Source organism: Oreochromis aureus, linkage group 15 (genome assembly GCF_013358895.1).
Source record: "Oreochromis aureus strain Israel breed Guangdong linkage group 15, ZZ_aureus, whole genome shotgun sequence".
In the NCBI taxonomy this organism is placed as follows: Eukaryota; Metazoa; Chordata; class Actinopteri; order Cichliformes; family Cichlidae; genus Oreochromis; species Oreochromis aureus.
In genome coordinates, this window is record NC_052956.1 from 7,620,390 (window position 1) to 7,642,377 (window position 21,988).

General features: G+C 41.4%; 1 protein-coding gene across 5 annotated transcripts in view; it reads right to left on the reverse strand.

Moving 5' to 3' along the window:
• Window positions 1–21,465, reverse strand: part of LOC116309580 (estrogen-related receptor gamma-like) — a 33,471-nt gene extending 12,006 nt beyond the window's left edge. For 2 of the 5 annotated variants that reach the window (XM_031726238.2, XM_031726236.2), the window contains exons 1-4: window positions 10,170–10,541; window positions 5,799–6,056; window positions 5,527–5,684; window positions 4,147–4,263 (exon numbers count right to left, since the gene is read on the reverse strand). In XM_031726238.2, the coding sequence (XP_031582098.1) occupies window positions 4,147–4,263; window positions 5,527–5,684; window positions 5,799–6,056; window positions 10,170–10,225 (589 nt within the window). In that variant the 5' untranslated portion in view covers window positions 10,226–10,541. Of the gene's footprint in view, window positions 1–4,146; window positions 4,264–5,526; window positions 5,685–5,798; window positions 6,057–10,169; window positions 10,542–15,915; window positions 15,958–21,302 lie in introns of those variants that run through there. The other 3 variants (XM_039598844.1, XM_039598845.1, XM_031726237.2) reach the window with 3 other exon arrangements.
• Between the last annotated feature and the right edge of the window lie 523 nt (window positions 21,466–21,988).

Consider the following 21,988-nt stretch of genomic DNA (forward strand, 5'->3'; position numbering starts at 1 on the left):
TATGATCGGGGCATGAACCTAATGAGTTTACTGAGGTCATAAATCAAGTGCAAAGTAGAGTTATTTTCCCCTACCCTTCTATATATTCTGACTTTCCTTTATAACCAGGCATCGTGTTCGTCTTCATTTCATTTTTTATATACAGTCCATGGTCATACTTTTAACATACTGTGCTTCAGTACAGTATGTTGACGTTTTCTTTTAAGAGCAAGAAAGAAAACGTCATATCAATATAGATGCAGAACAACTATGACATACTAATAATTTTAGATCACGTGTTTGCTAAGTTTTAAGATTCTGAAGACTCAGGAGTTAAAGCTGAAGAAGATGAGCAGGGTATAAAGGAGAGATTAGCTGTGGAAAGTTAATGCCCCCTGACCTACTGGTGATGTCATAAGGGGCGAGTATGGATTGGCTGGAAGAGGATGTGGGTGCCTCCTGTGTGTTGTCATTAGATTTAACACTGTTGGCAAACATGTGATTATTCAAACACTTGTTTGTGGCTTGATTTGTAGAAAAAAGTGAGCTTCATGCAGGTATATTTGTTTCCACTCACATGTGAGAGTTACAACACACATCAGAGCTGAGTGTAAGTTTTCACAGTGGAATGTGCTGACAACCAGAGGGCTAAGAATAGCTTTCGTGGATAACAAAACAGATATTCACGCACACCTCCTTCCTGTTCCTCTGAACAGCCCATCTCAGTTTGATAAACAGGGAGTAGTCATATTTATTTTTTGCCTCTTACATCAGACCATCTTCCTTTGAAGGGATATGGACTTCCACATGAGACACTTTACAGGTTCCTAAAATGCACCCTGCATACAGGTGGTTGAGAAACAGAGAAATCCAGCAGCTGATCCAGACTGATCCTTGTTAGCGTGGTTTAGTGTTTAGTATAAACAATCCCACGCTCCTCAGATATTGAGACAAATGTACACATGGTGCTACTAACAGCACTATGGCGTTATCTTTCCTCTGTACTGATGCCTTTCTCAGAATGCTGAATAATGCTGAATGATTAACACCCCTAAGAAAAGGTAACTCCAGCCGGGAGGAAGTAGAGATTAGACAGTAAGACAAAACAGAAAGGTGGGGGCTAGTCATGGAATTGTTGCACCATTGGCCATATTTCTTAGAAACATAAACCATTAAACCATAAAAACACAGAATCACATAGTTTCTGCTTTATAACATCTATTTTCAAAATACTTTTCACATTTTTAAAAATACTAATTTTTACTGTTCTGAGTAGCACCAGCAACTGTAGAAATGGGGACTAAACAAAGCTTAATCAAATCCTGCATGAGGTCTATATGTCTTTTAGCTGTGTTTTTAATATGGCTCTGACTCTCCCCATTAAACCTCACAGCTCCTCTGTCTCTTGCTTTACTACGGCCTCCCCAGGGAAGAGCGGCATTACGATACACGATGAAGCGCATTACGAGGGCGCTTACGGCCAGAGTTACGAGGGGCAGTTCACATTTCACGGAGGTCCAGGAGTCCCACAAGGCATCTGGAGGAATTTACGAGGGAGGAGGGAAAGCAAAGAGAGGGGGGGCTGAGAGGTAGACTGGGATGCTGCTGATGCCCCCCTCCCCCGCCACGCACCCACCCCATTAAAAGCAGCTAATTTAGAAGAAGGGCAGAGACAGTCCTGCTCACAAGAACACAGTGGCATGAGCATGAATATGGCTGCCGACTGACATGTTTAAACATAAACATGTGTACCTGCTACTATTCTGTGTATCAATAACTTACAGGCACATTTATACATAGCTGCAATGACCAGATGCTGTTGTGTGCTTAGTGACAAGGAGGTGGTATTAAATTATCATTGCACTTCATTGCAACCTGACCGATTGTTACCCATTGTTTCTACTGGTTTAGCATTAGACCAAAAAAAGTAGCTGGAGTCATCTGAGAAGTTGACAAACCAAACCAAACCAAACCAAACCAAAGGAGAGGCTGACTGAAATTATGATAATCTGTCAGCAGACAGGCCATAATATATGTTCTCTAGGTTTTATATGATGGACATATAAAACCTAGTTCAAAGTCTTGAACTTTGTGAGACAGCGTACATCACGGGAGAGTAGAAACTTGTCGGGCTACTTCCTTATTCCCAGCAGATGGATCCACATATTTGATTTGGCACAGATTTTTACGCAGGATGCCCTTCCTGATCCAACCCTCCAAGGCGTTTGTGTTTCGTCAAGGCCTCAAACTTGGGACATTTCACTTGTCAGTGAACAACACAATGAGCTATCTCTCACTGCTCATGCTCACTGAATTTGGGATCTAATCATTTATTTTGCAGACAGAGAAAGTTAGATCCACTTTTATGGAATCTAACAAGAAATTTATATGAAGCCCATCAACCTGCAAACTGCGTTTAACATTCAGAGGAGGATTGCATATGCACAGAGGCAACGGTGTATCTGTTGCAACAGCCATAGTTGTGTTATGAGCCTATGTTTTTGAGACATAACTCTGAAGGAAGAAAAAGGTCTTTAATTTTTTTTTTTTAAATATGGTAAAATCAATATAGAGATGAAGTGAAATCAGAACAGTGCTGACCCAGAAGAAACATAACCTTTACTAAGGAAAAAACAAACGCTAAGAGCAATAAAGCAGCATGGTGAGTTTTTTGTTAGACCCTGCATGCTGCACAGAGGTTGACGTGCCTCTGATGCTCAGGATTGTCCAATCCATAGAATGAGTTTTCTGGGGACCCGTGAAGATAATTCAATGGGTAGCTACGTCCATCTTGTATTCTGCCTGTGACCGAAACATATTAAATGAGAAAATAAAGAGAAAAAGCACGGATTCAGAAAGGTAGCTGACACTTCCCTCGCGTCTTCCACTTTTTGAACTTTGACCCACATGCCTTTGAAGATTAGAACGCCATCTTTCTAGCTTTCATTGGTGGAGATTAAAACGGATGAAGCCATCACAACTGTTTACCCATCTGAATTAATCCATAGTTTGAAAACACTGAATAAAGGTTTTTGAATTCAATATGGCTCTTGTGAATTGCATGGTGTGTGATGCTGACAACAATGCTTAATAATTCTATTTACTCTCTCCTATGACTTGGATTTCACCCGGCACCCACCCACTCATGCATTTCATCAGCTCCCCCCTCTCTTCCTTATCTTCTCGTGGACACACGCAGAAGGCAACAAGTGGCCGGTACTGTAGGAGGTCGCTAATGTTTTCCTTTTTGAGTCACTTCTAAATCTGGATAATATGTCACCACGCAGGCACACAGTGGCACTGAAGGAGCACCTGACCACTGTCACAGATTACCTCAGGAACATATTTGCCACTGTCATCTCATGTTTTTGAGCATGTATGATGAAATTTTGCAGGGTGGACCTTAGCTATAGAAAAAAGGCAGGAACATGAAAGCTCATTGCTAAAATTATTTGATGTATTGTATTGTAGTAGTATTTAATAAGTATAAATACACTTTAAGGTGACTGGGATCTGTTAGCACAGATCCTATAATTCTGATGTAAAAAGTGGCAGAATGTTATTGATTACTGCAAAACAGCAGGCTCAGTAGGCTTTAATAGGTAACTTATCCCATTCTAGTTTAATTTGCCCTTAAACTCTCTTCTGTTTTACATTTGATGCAGCTCACAGCGTGCTCTGTTATCTTAATAGCTGCTGCAGCGCTGCTCACACACCTACACAAGCTGGCACATGTCCAGAGGCTATTTCAGAGGAAGACTCATGAAGCAAAGACTGACACAGATGAGCAGTTATTAGCTTTCTCCTCCCTCTCTAAGACACAGCTCTGCATTGTTCAAACTTGTGTTTACCACACATACAAATTACCTACACACACACACCTCGTAGCCGGAACAGAGGGCTTGAAGTTTAACTGTCAGAAGTTTTAGGTTTCATTTGAGTTTACACAACTACTGTCAAGGGTTTACCAGGTTATTGTTTAGAGGAATGCACTACAAAGTATTTGCAGTCAGACTTGTATTAGGCTTCACTCTCTTTCTCAACTGTCTGAAAGAGGAGATTTGAACTTCTGCCAAGTCCACCGACTGATCGATCTCAGAAAAAAAGGCAGCTCAAGTAAGGTTTTGACACGGGTCGGAAAAGGATTTTTTTTAGTATATAGCTGACCTTCTCTCAACATGCCCACTGCCAGACATTTCACAAATCGACAAGCCTGGCAAGATTTCCGTCTTCTCTTGGTGATTTCACATTCATTGGATGCTGGGCAGCTGTATTCGATGTTACCTGGAGGATAACAAGTGAGAAAGTGGGGGGAAAAAAAACTTAGTAATTGCTTTGCAAACAATGAAGCAGCAATTCAGTATTACTCATTGTCACTGCTCAATGTCTGAGAAAATGTTGAGATTACACAGCAAACCTCACTGGCATCTGTAAAGGATCTAAACTGAGGTACTTTTGAGAAACAGAATTGTTTTGTTAAAAGAAATGTTAAAATCTAAACCAAGGCTGAGATACGCTGACTTTAAGGTTTTAGTTCTTTAGACTGTTCCTTATTTGCACCATGTTGGATCTCAGGTTTTCTGTTGTGTATTTGTGGTCTTACCCCATAACTGACTCTGATTAACCTGACAAGTTAATTTCACTATAAAGTTGTGGTAAATTATACCAGAGGGTTTCTGTAATGTATTTGTGGTCTCGGCTTGTAACTGACCCTGATTACCCTGATAAGTAAATTTCACTGTAAGGTTGTGGTAAATTATACCTCAGCTTTTCTGTTATGAATTTTTGATTTCATCCTGTAACTGATTCTGATTACCCCGATAAGCAACCCTGATTACCCTGTCAAGTGAATTAAACTATAAAATTGTGCTGAATGTCCAAATAAAAAAAAAAAAAACAAAACCATACATGTTCTCCACAACCCAAGGTGTATGTTAAGTCTGATGGCTTTCTGCCAGTTGGGGGTGCTTTTAGCTGCCACCCTTGATCAGCGATAGGAAGTATCTGATGAGCCAGATCTGCTTGTCTGATGCGACAGCCAGAGAAGCTTGCTGTGTGAACTCATCTAGAGTAGCCAACTTCTAGAGGCCTAAACTAAACGCTCCCTGTCAGGCTCCTGACCTGGGGCAAGAGGGGGCAAGCTCCAGGACAATCCCTTTAAAACACACACAAACTGCATGCTGCCGGCTCTCCTTTGCTGACTTCCTTCAGGGCTGAAGCGATTGCGCACACATGTCAAGCTTTAAACCTAAACTCAGCGATGTTGACTATACACACAGTGGTCTAAGTATAACCGCATATCAGCTGCTTGCGAGCAGATCTTTATTTAAAGCCTTTCTGCAGTTTTGAAGGCGGAAGCTGTGAGCTAACTGATCAGGGCTTGTTTTTCCCAAAACAAATGATCAGGGAACATCTACACCTTGTTGCTCCTAAAACAGGTTTATATGATGCAGGAAAGCATTATCAGCCATGCTAATCACAATAAACGCGGTTACTGAAACCGAGCATGTTTGTGAATGTGTGTTTTATATACAGTGCCAGTCTCACCCTGGATGGTCCTCTTGAAGAAGGCCTTGCAAGCTTCACAAGAGGCCACACCATAGTGGTAGCCAGAGGCCACGTCACCACACACTAGACATAGGCGCTTGGCTACAGAGCCCAGCATGAATTCGCACTTGACTTGGCCTTCTTCCTCACCAAATCTCCTGGAGAGAGAAAGGAAGAGTAAAAATAAGGGGAATATATTGATATAGTAATAATATCATTTCACATACAAAATGGAGTAAAACAAATGAAAAAAAGGAGAATATGACACATACACCAACCTATTTGCTCCGACATTACTGGCCAACCCCGCTGTGTGACTAAAGAGGCCTGGCGAGTCCTGCCCATTATTGTGATTGTGGCCTTTGGTGAGAGGACCGTAGCTGGAGTTTGTGTCCGAGGAAGAGCTTCCAGGACTGGGCTGGGCCGGGCTGACATCACCCTGAGAGCTGGGACTGGGGCTGGAAGGCTCACGCTTTATAGAAGAGGGACAGGTGGGGTCCAAGCCCCTCACTGACATCCTGTCCAGATGCCTGGAGACAAAAAAAAAAGAAGAAGAAGACAGGAGGAGAATTTAATACATATGATGTGTGTATGCATCTTATTTTAATATATATTTATGTTGGAGAATTTGAAGTCATCTTTATTTAATGAGTCACTCTGGTATTGCTATTAATATTAATATTTGCGGTTGACCTTCAGGTCAGTGGGCTTTGATTAGTTTTATATTAGTTTTATTATCATCTACACAGATAGCAATCGTGTAATGAATATACTTGATGTATGGGTTCGCATCTCTTCACAAACACAGGTATGTATTTGTTGGCTAAAAGGTTAAAAAAAAAGAATGAGAAAGGCCGTCATTTCTGTTGAATACATCAGTTTTTTAATTTCACAAATCCACAACACTTCAACAACACCACATACCAGTCTCCACATCCATCTGAGTGTTACAGAAACCAGCCGTTTGTGATTTCCCCCATATGCAAAGCTGCTGTCCATTACACTGCTTTGTTTTCAGAGAAGCGATTGCTTAAGCAAACCTAGGAAAATAGCTAAACCAGCAATCATCCACACCGTCATGTTCAATCCAAATATACTCACATTCCTTCCACTTTTATTGCCTATTGTCTTCAATCTATTTTCTCTTTGTTTCTCTCATTTATCATATTTGACCTGATAAACTGCCTGAAGCCTACACCAGATACAACAACTGAGCAGGCGTTTTTTGTAAGAAATATAAAGTGGAAAGTACAGCTTTTGTTAGAAGTCAATCCTTAACTAAATGAAAGAAGGTATTTATATATTTAAAAAAAAACCTTTCCATTATTAGTTATATATATAAAAGCTGGAAATAAATCTTCTCCTAGGCCTGCATGTTAAAGTGTGTATCATGGCTCTATTATTGGATTAGGATGTGACCACAACAGACTGTCTGTCACCATGCCGAGGAGAAAAAGCATTTGAAACCAGCTGAAGTATACAGTAGGCTCGCAGGCATGTGATCTGCGCTCACACACCTGCGCACACGCTCGCTCGCATTGTGGCGTCAGACTTTCATGCGTGGATGTAAAAATAAAAAACTTCGCCGCATACACTTCAGATTCCTACGATCGGGAACACACTACACCTCCTGGCACGCACACTCTTACGGACACATTGTCAAAGCATGTGTCTTCATAAACACCCTAACACTTACATTGCATGCAGCTCTTTGACGCCAGGCCTAACTTCCAAAAAAACAAAAAAACAAAACTGCTGTACACACACTCCACACATCATCTGTACATCTCTCCCACTCTATTCTTGGCTTGTTGAGGTTGAGGTCCAATTCAGTCGGTTTCCTGCCATGTAAATCAGCAGTCTTCCAATCACAACTTATTTGGTAGGCAAAAAGACTGGCTGCTTTTAACCACCCACTGAGTAAACCATGGCCACGCGCTACTGACCCCTCTACAAGCCCACAAAAACATACACGGACACGCACAGTAAGGCACGGAGCAAGACAACTAAGGTCTTGATAGGAAAACCAAACAACTGTACCAATGTTATCACAGCGACTGCTGCCTTCAAAGAGCTTGGAAATCAAAGCTCAACTGCTTTGGTACAGTAGAATAAATCCAAAGCACCAGAATCAAAAATGTTCGAGCACCAAAAACTGTGGCTGAGCTTTAAGTTGCCTTCTGTTAGGAGATTTTTTTTAATCAAATTAATTCAGTTTTTTTTGCCAACCTTTAGAAATACTGTTGCAGTTTGGCAACTTTTGCCAATTTACATATCAGAGTAACATCGCCGTTCATTTGCGATCCTGTTACTCGCATCTTCCAGCAGATAAAAAGTCTTAGATACACTCTCCTCTGAGCCCAAGCTGCTTTGCTCTCCCACAGCCACCTGCAGCTGGAAATGACCCCACATGGTGCTGCAGAGTGGAAGAATTTTCACTGCACTACTTTTCACAAAAAAGTGCTATTTTTACAATAAAATACTGTTGCTTGTGGTGCCTTAAATGTTTCATTTTATCCCTATGATGCCATTTTGCTCCTGCGCTCCCCGCTGCTACATCTCCACCCTCTCCAATCCAATTCAAAGACTATAATAACAGCACAGTGAATAGATTTCAGTTTCCTTTTAAAATGACTCACTGGTAGTCTCAATGGCTATCCATCACAGGTGTCCATATTGCTGTGTCGAGTCTCTGACAGGTACAGAGTGAGATATACTTTGCGCTCTCCCATTATAATGCATCACAGGGGGGAGTGTGGGGGGGTCGTAGGCATTTTGCTTTCATAATGAAATTGCATTAGAGTGGGGTGATCAGATGTGATGTGATATTCACTCTGACAGATTACTAATCTACAACTCCACATAAAAGCCCATCAAAAGACGGTTGGTGCAGCTTCTACAGCTAAGTGCAGCAGGGATAAATCATTGTGTGTGTGCGTGTGTATGTTTGGTTGGGGTGGGGTATTCAAAGTTATCATACCAGTATCCAAAACAACTCTAACTGCATCTTGGCAACAGCAACAAGAAGACAAAAAGACGGAGAGGCCGACAAGAGGCGGGAGGAAATTACAAGGGAGGCAGACAGATAGAGGGAGTGTGAAAAAAGCAGAGAGGGACGGAGAGAAAAGGGGGGCAGTCCTGAGGCTCATTAACCTGAGGGGGTGTCAAAAGGAAAGGAAAGGAAGGGGTAAGGGGGGGGGGCACTTTCTTTGAAAAGGAGCAAAGTCATAATGCAGACAACAATGACCCGGCTGCATGGAGGGAGGGAATGAGATTGAGGGGAAAATAGGGAGGGAAGAAAATCTCAAAAACTGATCACAATACGCTAAGAAAATAGAGCAAAATAGATTTATTTAAAAACCTCGAAGGAAGAAAAATATTTGTTTAATATCGCAAAACCTCCCCAAAAGCTTCAAGGGCCTGTTGACTAACCTTTTAGCTCCAAACCTTAGGAAGAGCGATTGAGGTCAGCGGGGTCTCAGCAGTGTTTTTATTACTAATGAGCCAGAGATGAGCAGGGATCAGAGGCACCCCGAGCGGCCGTAAGAGCCTTAGTCAGGCTTTGGATGAAGCACAGAGATGCGGCACCCGTGGCTGGAGCTTGGGTCTGCGGGAAACATGGATAGCGTGCCATTCACACGGATCATCTGTGGCCGCCATCACCTTTTCTAACGTTCCTTATCCGGTTGCTTGTGTCACAAACAATCAGGGAAACAGCACGCACACTTGTCTGCTAGATTTCTGTCTTCGTTCCCGCTCTCTCCCGAGGAATCTTACTCTAAATCCCCAAACATTCGATCACATTGATTACGCCGCCGTGATGATAATGAACCAATTTTTTGTGTTTCTGTTTGTGATTACAGACAAAACAAGCAATCAAAAAAAACCCAGCAAACTCGCAATCAAACAGCTGCTTGGTCCATTTTCTTTTCCCATTTGCATTGTCCTTGTGGAGGATTTTTTACCAGCCTTGGATGACACAGGCCAGCACTAGTTACCTCTAACCTGACCTTGCCTGCTTACCCTCACTATCAACAAACAAACAATGAACAATGGCTACTGTGATCAATCCAAACAAACCTTCATACTCATAAAAGTTTGATCTGAACGTACCCAAGGCACATAAAACGTTAATGAAAGTGTTCAAAGTGCCAAAGAACAAGAGCTGGAAAGGACTGCATGCCTAAATTAACATGAACATGAATTCAAATATTTACACAACATCATGTCAAAAGAAGACAAGATGACACAGATAAGGCTGCTTGTGTGTGCTTAGGTGTATTCTTCTGAACAGAACAATGAGAACAAGGTAAATGATCAAGACAAAATGAGCAAACACCGTAGAAATACAAGCAACTTCCTTTTCTTAGTAAACAGTAAACAGTGATGATGCTGTACCACAGAAAACACTTTTTTACCCCGCCTCGTCACCCTCTGCAATAAAGATTGTCACAGGCCACGTCTGTTTTGCAATAATGATTTGAGTTATATTGCAAATACAGAGAAACAGTGAGTCAGTCGATGTGATGAAGCAGCTGTCAAGTATGGCGTGAACACAATCCTGGCTTCTTCTGCACTTTGTACTGTTTGAGAGGACACCCTTCAGGTTCTGTGGAGTCATTCTGCTATAAGACAGTACTTACTCTGTGTCAGAGTGGTAGGTGAAACACTCCGGGAGGTAGAGGTCGACTAAATCCATGTGAACTCTGTCACCATGCTCTGAAGAGGAGGAAATGTTCTGTCCAGGGACGTCTGCTTCTGCCTGCCTCCTCCTTCCCTGGATCTGTCCTGTCCTTCTGCTCGACAGCTTTTATCCGCTATTATCTATCACTGCACCGTTTTTCACTTTCTCTATATTCAGCCTCAAAAGTTTGTCTCCATCTACTGCCCGTCCCTCTATTGTATCACACTATCAGCTCCACTCATTGTCCCTGCGTCTGTATTCCTGTCACTCACTCTTCTCACCAACAGCCTCTGGCTGCCTTTGAAGTCCTGACTGTTGTGACTGGTAGCTGTGTGTGACAAGGGTCTCCAAGTAAAAGCCGGCCCTCAAGAACACCCAGCCACACAATTTGAATGGCCATCCCCCAGAAGGTTGAGCTTGCAACTGATTGGCTGCCCTCTAAGCCAATGAGAGACATGGCTACTGGGGCAGGTGGCTATATGGAGAGGATGACTTTAACATGTTTTAGTTATGAGAAAAATCCAAATATGTAACAGGTATTATTTACTGTTGTATTGCTACTTTATATTAAAAAAGACACTAAATATATCACAAATCTCCAAATGTGTGTATTAGTGTACATCTTATGGAATAATCTTTATATGGTTTTCTCAAAGCACCGTAACAACAAAAACTACAGATAACTACAGGACATTCAAATTGCAATTTAATAGTGTGTGTCCAGTTTCTGCAGCTTATCAGATATATTTAGTCTAATTTGGTTTGAAGTTAGAATGAAAGAAATATGATCAGTAATTGGTTTATGTTTTAAGCAAAAACGTTATATACATATTGAATATTTCTAGGTTCAGGAAATAAGTAGTAAACGAACACTGAAAATGATTTTTAGCTGCTGCATTACTCATATCCATTTTGTTTGAAATCTATAACACAGTAGGTGGCACCAGCCATGTAAAATAATTTATAAATGCTGAGCTGAAAAATGTCTTCATTCCCCTCCATCAATCAAAACAGGCAAAGCAATAAACAAACATATGAACATCCACTCACACAAAGACATTTGCACGATTTCTACCTTGCCCTTAACTGACTTACTGCTGTTCTAATGAGCTATACCTGGAAGCCTAACGTGATGGCTTTCGCTCGCTAAGCACATGTGCATACAAGATAAGAAACACAGTAGTTGTCCAGCACAGCCAAAGACAAAGTTAAAGGATTATATGGTTAACAGAAACAACACAGCACAGTAAATACAAGAAGAGATTTAACAAAAAAAACAAAGTATCTTGATGTTAATGTCAGTGCTCTGATCATGTACAGCTGTGGTCAGAAATGTACATACACTCATCATGGGCATGAATGTTGTGGTAATTTACTGTTCTTTGACCCAGGTGTAACAGGTGGATTTAGTGAACAAGTTTTAACTTATTTTCTATAATGCACAGAGGGTCAAAAGTATACATCACTTTTAACTTGACAAGACCTTGTTAACTTGGGCTTGTTAACATCTTGTTAGCGATCATGATTGACTACAGCCGAAAAGGATTTGTTTGACATCACTCATTGGATTGACCTATACCCAGAATGATGGGAAAGTCCAAGGAACTCGGTGAAAATCTAAGACTGAGTACTTGTAGATTTACACAAGGTGGGAAGATTTCTTAGAGCCACTTCTAAACTGCAAATTCCAAGATCATCAGTTCAAACAATTGTATGCAAGTACAGGTTATTTGGATGTGGCAACACAACCCTCAGATGATAGGAAATTGGATAGGATGTTCAGAAACAACCCAACAAAGCTTAAGCCTCCCATGAACTGGAAACTCCTTAAACCCCAGTGTCACCGTATACAGTGAAATCAGTTTACCATTACCATTGACTGAGAGGATGCCGACCGAGAAAGAAGCCACTGCTCCAAATTTGACACCTTAAAGCTCAACTGAAATTTTGCAGGTACCCACACAGCCAAATGGCTTCTGGAGAAAAGTTTTATGGTCAGACAAGAAAAAGATTGAGCTATTTGACTACAATGTATGCAAGCATACCTACAATGTGCGTATGCTTGGTGAGGTAAGGCGAGGTGAGGTGAGGTGAGGTGAGATGAGGCTTTCAAACATAAGAACACTGTACCAGCTGTCAAGCATGCTGGTGGTAGTATCACGCCCTGGTGCCAGTTGTTTCAGTGCCAGTGGTACTGGTACACTGCACAAAATAGATTTAATAATGAAGGACGACTATCTGCAAATTCTTTAAGTTCAGCTCAATTCAACAGCTAGAAACTTTGACATAGTTTAGTCCAACAGGACAATGACCCCAAACACACATCAAAACTTGTTTTGCAATGGATAAAGCAGGCTAGCATTAAGCTTCTGGAAAGGCATTGCCAAAGCCCCGACCTCAACCACATTGGAAATTTGTGGACTATGCTTGAAAGCTGGGTTTGTGCCAGAAAACCAATCAAGTTAAATGAACTCTACCAATCCTGCCAAGACGACTGGTCAAATATACAGCCAGAATTATGCCAAAAGTTGGGGAGTGGCTACAAAAAGCATCTGATCAAACAGTAACTTGTTAAGGGAAATTTAAGCAGATATGTTTGTATACTTTTTAAAAATCATCATCAATCATTCCAAAAAGTACCATGACGTTCATGCCCATGATGAGTGTAAACTACCCAACACAAGTACATGATGTAGCATGATGCTATGTCAGAAATCCAACACAACTTTGCTTTATATTGTAAGTTTCTGAACAATGCAATAATCAAAGTAATAAAACAGTCAGTCCTCTAATGAATCCTGCCATTCGTCCTGAGAGAGTGAAGCTACTCTAAGTAGCTCAAGGGTTAGATGGGTCTTATGCAACGCATGGTAACTACATCCTAATCCACTTTAACGACAAAAACACACATGAAGGGGTCAACAAAAATCCCTCTATGTGCAGACACACAAGCACACGTGTAAACGCAGACATCTGCCGTGAAGTGTGTTTGGTTATGCTGCGAGAGACAAATTTCCTCACAGTCAGGATAGAAAGTCATCGGTGTTAAAATCAAAAAATGTAATTTTAACATTGTAGTGTATTATACCGTGTGACCACATGGTTCCAGTTCTATCTGATTAAACATGCAGCAGTTTAATGTTTTCCAGCAATGCACAACACAGGTGTTGAACATGCATTTTACTTTTCCTGACCAGCTGATCTGACCTTTAGGTTTGAAAGGAAGAAACAACACAAACTCAGATAATATAAGAAATCTACAGTTGTCAAAAGGAGCTTTATATTTCCAAGCAACAGAATGTCTGCTTTTTCTCTGGTCAGTCTTGGCCCATCTTGTCTTCTCTGATCGTCATGATGTCGTGTTAGTGCTCTGAGCCAACCCCCTGCTAAACTTCCACAGGAATGAAATCACCTGCGCTAATCTGTAGCTCAGATAAAAGGCCAGACAGCAGACTGCATGGAGTGGGACTTTATCTCATTATGCACCACATGAAACACCCAGCCAACGCTAACACACTCTGCATTAAAGCAGCCTCATACACAGATATGTGTAAACAAACATATCAATGCAAGCGCATGCAAACACAAAGGGGAAAGTACATAAGAAAACCTGTGAAGGATAAAGAGTGTGATTTCTAACATAGACAATTTTATCACAACCGTAAAACACAAAAAGCCAGACAAGTATCACGAGTCACATCTCCTTAAAGCTGATGTAAGAGATAAAACATTTTTACACTGAGAAATTATCTTCTATAAACCATTTAGGAAACTTAGAGTTGACATTAAAACGATTTTTATCTGTTTAGTTTGGCTCAAAAGGGGTCAAGATTTTTTCCCATATAATAAATGCAGAAGAATGAAAAGTTCAGGTTGAAATTAAACAACAGATTAATTATTTTATCAGCAGTTAATATTTTCCTTGGCAACAGCCGACCATTCTCGAGACACTCAACAACAATAGTAGGGTACGCCTGAGCCAAGTCATAGCGGCGTCAATTGAACCACTTGAAAGAGAAATGTTCAGATAATTTCCTTATGACTTTGTGCCACTGTAGGAAAGGGTTCTGTTTTTTCACTTTGCAGTTGATGTTTTTAAGTTAGACAGATAAGATGTGGCACTCATTAACTTCAGTCAGTTGGCTGAAAAATTACAATCAAACAGGTTTAAAGTAAGTTCTCATTCAGGCAGCAAGTATTACATATTTCTAAGGTAAAATAATATGTAAGCAGCCGACCTTTCCTCTGTAAATTGTAAAAACTGAACGTTAACTTTTTAACTAATTGAAAATCTTATTCTATCCAGTATTTGTCCAAACTCCTTTTTTAAACAACACAAGTATACATCCCATTTAAAACATTCACCGGTCAGTCTATTGAGTACACCTGTGCAACTGCTTGCTCACACAAATATCTGACCAGTCAGTCACATGGCAGAAACTCAATGCATTTGGCCTTGTAGACGTGGTCAGGACAACCTGCTGAAGCTCAAACCGAGTATCAGGATGGAGAAAAAGGTCATTTACATGACTTTGAATGTGGCATAGTCTGAGTATTTCAGAAACTGATTAGTTACTGGGATTTTCCCCAGACAACAATCTATATGGTTCAAATGGTCTTAAAAGTAAGAAAGAAAGAAAGAAAGAAAGAAAATATCCAGTGAGCAGAAGTCTTTAGGTTAAAAAAAATCCCTTCTCAAAGGTTAGAGGAGAATGGCCAGACTGTTTGGACTGATAGTAATAACTACTCATTACAACCGAGGTATACAGAAGACCATCTCTGAAAGCACAACATACTTAATATTGATGCAGATGGGCTGCTGAAGCAAAAGACCACACCAGTTGGCACTCCTGTTATATAAGAACAGGGAAATTGGAAAAAAGACTGAAAAAAACGTCGCCTGATCTAATGAGTCTCAATTTCTGATGTGACATTTAGATGGTAAATGTGTCTTGAACAACATGAAATAATGGTTGCTTTGTTGCTTTGCACAAACAGTTCAGACTGTTGGTGGTGTAATGGCATGGGAAGTATTTTCTTGGCTCACCTTGGGTCCTTTAGTACTAACTGAGCGTAGTTTAGACACCACAACCCACCTGAGTGTTGTTGATGACCATGTCCATCCTTTCACGACCACAGTGTCATATCGGCTCATATCATCTTAAACTGGTTTCTTGAACATGAAAATGAGTTCACTGTACTCAAATAACATCGGCAGTCACCAGAATCCAATCTCATAGAGTAAATTTGGGATATGATTGTCATGGATGTGAAGCAACTGTGTGATGTCATCTGTGGACCAAAATCTCTGCGCAGTGTTTCTAGCACTTTTGTCAAAAAGTCAAAAGGGGGTCCAGCCTCTTACTTGCAAGGTGTACCTAATAAAGTGGCCAGCGATTGCATTTGAGTGTGCTTCATTTGAAAGGATTTTCTTTTTTGGACAAAAAAAAAGGAGTTATTTTCATTTTAAATATATATCTATATATATATATAGATATATATAGATATATATCTTCAAAGCTATCCCCATTGCTCTCAGTTGTACTTTTAAGCTTTTATTAGCAAATGTTAGCACCAAGAAGCTAACACAGAAGCTAAACATACCATCTTTTTCATAACCAACAGGCTCTTTCTCTGCATACACTGTTTTGGTTGTTCATTTTCAGCTAAACTATGGTAATTCAAGAGTTAAAAGGTATGCTCACCAGAAGTGACCGTGCAGTTTCGCTATCAGATCCACCCTTGGATCATCAGTCCTATTTCAAAGCAGCAAGATGGTGAAAACAGCTGGAGGCTGGAGGCCTCATAAAGGGACATTAAGGTGGGTTATTCCATCAGCATCAAGGCTAATTTATCAGTTTCTTGGCCTTGGGCTATTATAGCTGTCGCCTTATTTTCCATTGAGGCATCAATATTAATAAACTACATCAATGTAGTCTATGATTCATCAGCTAGTTAAACAGCTAACTATTAGCCAGGATTTAAAACAAAAGCAAGAAGTGACTAACAAAATATAACTAATGTTTTTTTGACCCATTTGCCAAGTTTGGGCCCTTTTTAAGTATTTAACCAAAAATAAACAACAAATGACAAAACCTGACACTGAATAACAAGCTAACTGGGCAAACTTGGACAACGACATGAATGGAAGTAAACTGCAGCAAATGAAACCAAACACGCTGGGCTGCAGTTAAACATCAAAAGTATTTTTACACTGCTGAGCCTGAGCCGACGACAGGAGCTCAATATCTGCTCTGGAGGGATGCTGCATGTAACAAAGCACCCAGCTGTCAGGTATTGACCCCTCACACCAGATGCATCCAGTTTGTCTGAGAAACAGGAAAAAGTACGGGTTAAACAGGCACACTGCATATGCGTGTATGCGTGTTCTTCCCAAAAATCACAGCCACCGTCTCTCAGCCTCTGGGTCCAGCTGTCGCATTGACTTCCAAAACTGGACAGTCACTCTGCAGCTCCAAACCCCTCCGTCATGCACATTAGCATCAGCCCTCAGATCTAGTGAGTGTAATCTACTTAGTTTATATCTGACTCACAGTCATCCATCAATTACTGAGACAGTGGGAAAGACTATTGACACTGTGTGCAAACCCTGATGTCCCGCTGCTCCGACACAGCACCTCTCCGGCACTTAAATGGGAGAGACGCATGAAAGTCAAAGGAGAGAAAAACAAAAGAGAAATAAGACGGAAAACAAATAAAGGAAACTACAATGTTAGCTCTGCCATGTGCTTTGCAGTCAGATGCCTTTAAATAGATGAATGGAAGGGAAATGATACATAAAATGACAGATTAAGTGGCAGACGAGCATTTGGAATCGGATCACTTCACTGTATTGATCTGTGGTACACTGCACAGGGATCAGAGGTCACACACACACACGCATACATACATACACGCGCACACAGGCTTATGCCAGAAACCTGAGAAAGCCTCTGGGAAAAGCTAAAGCTACTATAGAAATGTCACTTAGAGCTGCTAGAACCTGCTGCAGCTATCCTTAGTGGGTCAGTGGTCTTCAAATGTTTTTTTTCACTTATCTGGAGATGTTAAGTCCCTCTGGGAGGGTGGAGGGGGTGAGCCATTCTGGGAAACATACACAGGAAAGCTTTCAGGAAGGCAGGATTTCATTAGGACTAATTTAAGAGTATTTTATGAATATTTGAGACCAAACGCACTGAGTAAGAGCTTGTGTTATTGGTTAAATGAATTGACTAGATTACCCCCTAGTGGAGGGATTGTGTGTGACATTTATAAAACGGGACACAGCTTTTAGCTGAACAAGTTTGATAAGGGATGATTATTCGAAAGCACCGTCAAGGTCCATCAAGGCGCGAGCTCAAAGTCAAATACGTCACTGGTCCGCCGTCCCGTCACCGTGCCATGTTGTCTTCTGGCATGAGCCCATCTGGAGGTTCTTAGGGTGATTATGTAACCGAGCTTCTTCTAACAACATAATGTGGATTACTACAGCAAGTACCCTTTCATATTCTCAACAAGCAGCAGCCTATTGGATTAACCGCTCAGCTTCTGGCCTGTGGTCAGCCGCCTCTGTTTCTGTGTGCTTTCCACTGAAAGGGGAAGAAAACAGAAAAAAAAAACAAAAAAAACAAGAACATCTCCCGTCCCTTCTCCTTCGCTGTACGTAATGCCCTTGAGCCTCGAGTCCTCCTGTGCATATTATCGAGGAGGTTTGGTGCATAGCGTCATTTAGAAGTTACTTGACGTCTTCTCTAAATAAAGTATGCTTGGATTTCATTTACTTAATATGATCATTATTGAAATTCTGTCCTTGGAGATTGATTCTCCTCTTTTTCCCTGTGTTTTTTTAAACCAGCACCACAAAACCAAAAAGCTTAAAGTAATTAAATAGATTAAGTAGGGAAAGCTTAATTCAGAAAACGTATCCACTTGAGCATTTGGAGTTTCTGCATTTTTTTCTTACTTTTTGAGTTAATAAACTTTTTTTTGTAAACTTTAACTTGAACTATTTAACTCTCATCCTACTGACACATTTAAATCACATGGACTACCGACCTATCTCTTACTATAGCACTATTAGCTATATGATTAATTTCATCTAAAGGAAAAAAAATAGATTGTTAGTTTTGCAAAATTACAATTAGCTTTCATATTTCATTGACCAAAAATCTAAACCTTTCTTTAATATAACTTGTAGCTTATATCCATGTTATTACTTAAAAGCTTATTTACCATCTTTTGACTCAGATATCAATTTCAAGTAAACATTATTTGTGTTGTATTTCATTACACCAGTCATTTTGATCCCAATCAAAAATTGAAATAACGCACACAACGAGCCAGCTCAGAGACTTAATTTCTCCAGCTTGTCGTGGGTCTGCCTCGGGGCCTCCTCCAGGACATGCCCGAAACATCTCACCTAGAAGGCGTCCTAGCCGGATGCCAGAACCACCTCAGTTGACTCTATTTGATTAAGAGGAGTAGCGGCTCTTCTCAGAGTCTGTCACTTGTATCTGTAATCTTATTTTTTCAGTCACTACCCACAGCTGACAGCCATGGGTGAGGGTGGGAATGTCGATCAGCCAGCTTCACTATCAGCTCTAACGGGCAGAAAACAGAGTCTACTACAGTAGAGGTGGGCAGATTGATAGATTGAGCATTGTGAGGGGATTGATACTTTGTTTCTATCCTGTAAGTTCAGTATGTAGCCCAGTGAATTGTGTTACATGGGTGAAGTTCTTTAGAAATGAAAAATGCATGCAGCATGTTCTGCACCAATCTACCACTTCCCTCTCCTCTTACTCATAAAAAAAAGACTCATATGTATATATATATATATATATATCCACTTAGGACAGTAATCTTTTCCTGACCCGGAGTGGGCACTCCACCCTTTTCTAGCTGTGGACCGTGGCCTCAAACTCGCAGGTGCCAATTCTCATCACGTCTCCTTCACCCAAACTACAAACTGCTTTAGCTGGAGGTCATCATCCAATGAAGCCAACAGAATCACATCATCTGCAAAAAGCAAAGGCATGTTCTGACAACTTTCTGTGTGAAACCATGAAGGTGATGAATGCAGTGATGGAGTCTTTCCTGTTTAAAATGCCCGACAGAGTACCATGACCCCCAACTGCATGCTGTATTTTGCTTTAATTCAGGACCCATGGCAAACATGACCTGTGAATAACTAGCTTCATTTATTAGAACTGCATAGATGGAATTTGGTCCTTTTGAGTGGAGGCACGTAGGGCAGAACTACTGTGGCATCATTAGGATCAAATTCATTGACAAAGCCGTAAAACATTAGAATGATAGAACAGAAAACAACCCTGTGAGATATGAAAAAAAAAGAATAAAATACGACCACAAAATGCATAATTTTAGTGATAATAATAATAATAACACGAAGAAGATAAGGAAAGCTTCAAAATGCTTTTTCAGTCCGACATTGTTGACATTAAAATTGTTAATAGGAGTAATGTTACCCTAGAAGACTATAATACATGTAGCCCTACATTGTTATTAATGTAATGACGAAAGGCAGGAGAAAGGGAGTAAAAGCAGGCTAATCTTACCTGTTTATATCCCCGAGCCTTTCCTTTAGTAGAATTTTAAATGCAGGATTTTTGCATGTATTTTCACTGTTTGGGACTTTTACTCAAGAGTATTATCTTTGTCATTGGTGCTTTTTCACAAGTTGTTAACCCTCCCTTTACACACATGCACACACGCGGTTACCCGACCGGTCTCTGGTGAGGATCCACTGATGCGGGACCGGGGCACATTAAATCCTGGGAATCAGCATCTCACACACCTAATGCTGATGTCAGGAATTATTATAAACATTTCACATACCCACACACACACATACACAGAAACACCATGCAGCCCATCTCATCATCTCACTTTTATCTCCACAGGTGGCAAATTTTACCCTCAAGCTCAATGTCAGCATGTCTGCATAAACAAATCAACGCAAAACGCACATAGACTGAAAGAGCTTATCCTGTCACGTTATCTGTTTTTTTTTTCCCTTTACCACAGCTTTATGAATTCACCCTCTGACTCTCCGTTTATCTGCCCATCCGCCTCAAACCCAGCCAAACCCATTTTGTCAGCAGCTCCACAGGTGAGCCCGTCTCATTTCACAACGGCGTCTCGTACCACGTCGAGCTAATGCCAGGTCTCTTCCTTCAGTTATTTCACCTCCCTCCATTCATCTTTCAATTTTCTTCACACTGTGCTTCTGTTCTTTCTTTCCCCTTATACACCTCTGGGATATTTCAGCTTTTGAGGTGAGATGTGACACTATTAAACGTCTCCCCTTCCTGCCCAACTCTTTCACCCGGCGTTGGGGGTGGGGTCCTTGCGGTGACCCCACCTTCCGGTCATCCCCTCAGCCCGCTCAGCACAGCGCACTTAATCCCGGCCGTGCCAAGGTAGACCAGTCAAAATGTAATTTTCTGCAAGATTACACATGATAATGACTCGCTTTGGAGGCCCGCCATAAATAATGACTTCCAATTATAGATGCATAACTATCGATCTGTCAACAGAAGCACCGAGGAAGAAGAGAGAAGCCCGGGGGTTGGGTGGTGGTGGTGGTGGTGGTGGCGGTGGTGGGGGCAGAGCTGGACAGATGTTGTGTTTACTGACATTTTTTTTTTTTTTTTTTTGGATAGCATGCAGACAAAAAAAACAGAAAAGAAAAAAAAACAGAGGACGCTGCCGCAGACACACTTAACAACTGCCCAACCGCTTTACAAAGTCTTACATGAAGGCTCAGAAGCAAGTGTTGATGTGAGCCAATAAAAATAAAAATAAAAAAGCCTGAGAGATGAGTTCACCTGGGATCAGAGCAGACCTTCACCTGCTCTGGCACACACACACACACACACACACACACACACACACACACACACACTTCTGCTCCAATTCAACACCACACTGGACTATTTCGAAGGAACAAAAACAGAAAACACACACACACACAAAACCACATCACCACCACATTTGCTGCAATTAAAAGAAACCTCGCATCTACTTCTTCTTCGTCCGCTCAGCCTTATTGCTCTCGCTCAGTACTCACTGTCAGTTTCATGCACTGGCTGGCTGGCTGGTCCTCCGCTCTACAGCTGCAGTCAGTCAGTCAGTCTCAAGGACAAACGCTCCAGCTCTCCTCGCCTCCGGTCTCTGTAGCTCAGCGATGCAGCAGCACGCGCACGCACGCACACACACACACACACACACACTCTCCCAACACACAAAAATTTCATAAACACACACATTCCCCTCACCCTCCCTCCCTCTCTTTCTCTTCTCAGCGTCTCACTCTGCTCCAGTGCTGAGTTTACCTGCCTACCTTGCTCGCAGGGGGAGTCCTGAGAGAGTGTGTCAGACAGAAAGTGTGTCTAAGAGCAGGGGTGGGTGGTGGGCAGACTGTTGGAGGGGTGAGGGAGAACACAAGCCAGCGTACCCTTATATGCAGAGGGAGGAGGTGAGTAGGAGGGAGGGTAGAGGACACACAGGGTTCCTGTATTCCCACAGATACAGAGGAGGGATTTCTATTGCAGCCTTGCAAAAGATGGGAGAAAAAGAGAGGAGCGAAGAAGACGGAGAGAGAGCGCGAGCATCATATTTCAGTGATGTTGAGTCAGCATGTGCATGGGATGTGTGCGTTTATAGAGTTGGAAATATTTTGAGGCCACGTTCTGATTTGCAGAAAGCTCTCTTCATCAAAAGGGAGCTGCGACTGTGCCGTCTCAAGAGCAACCA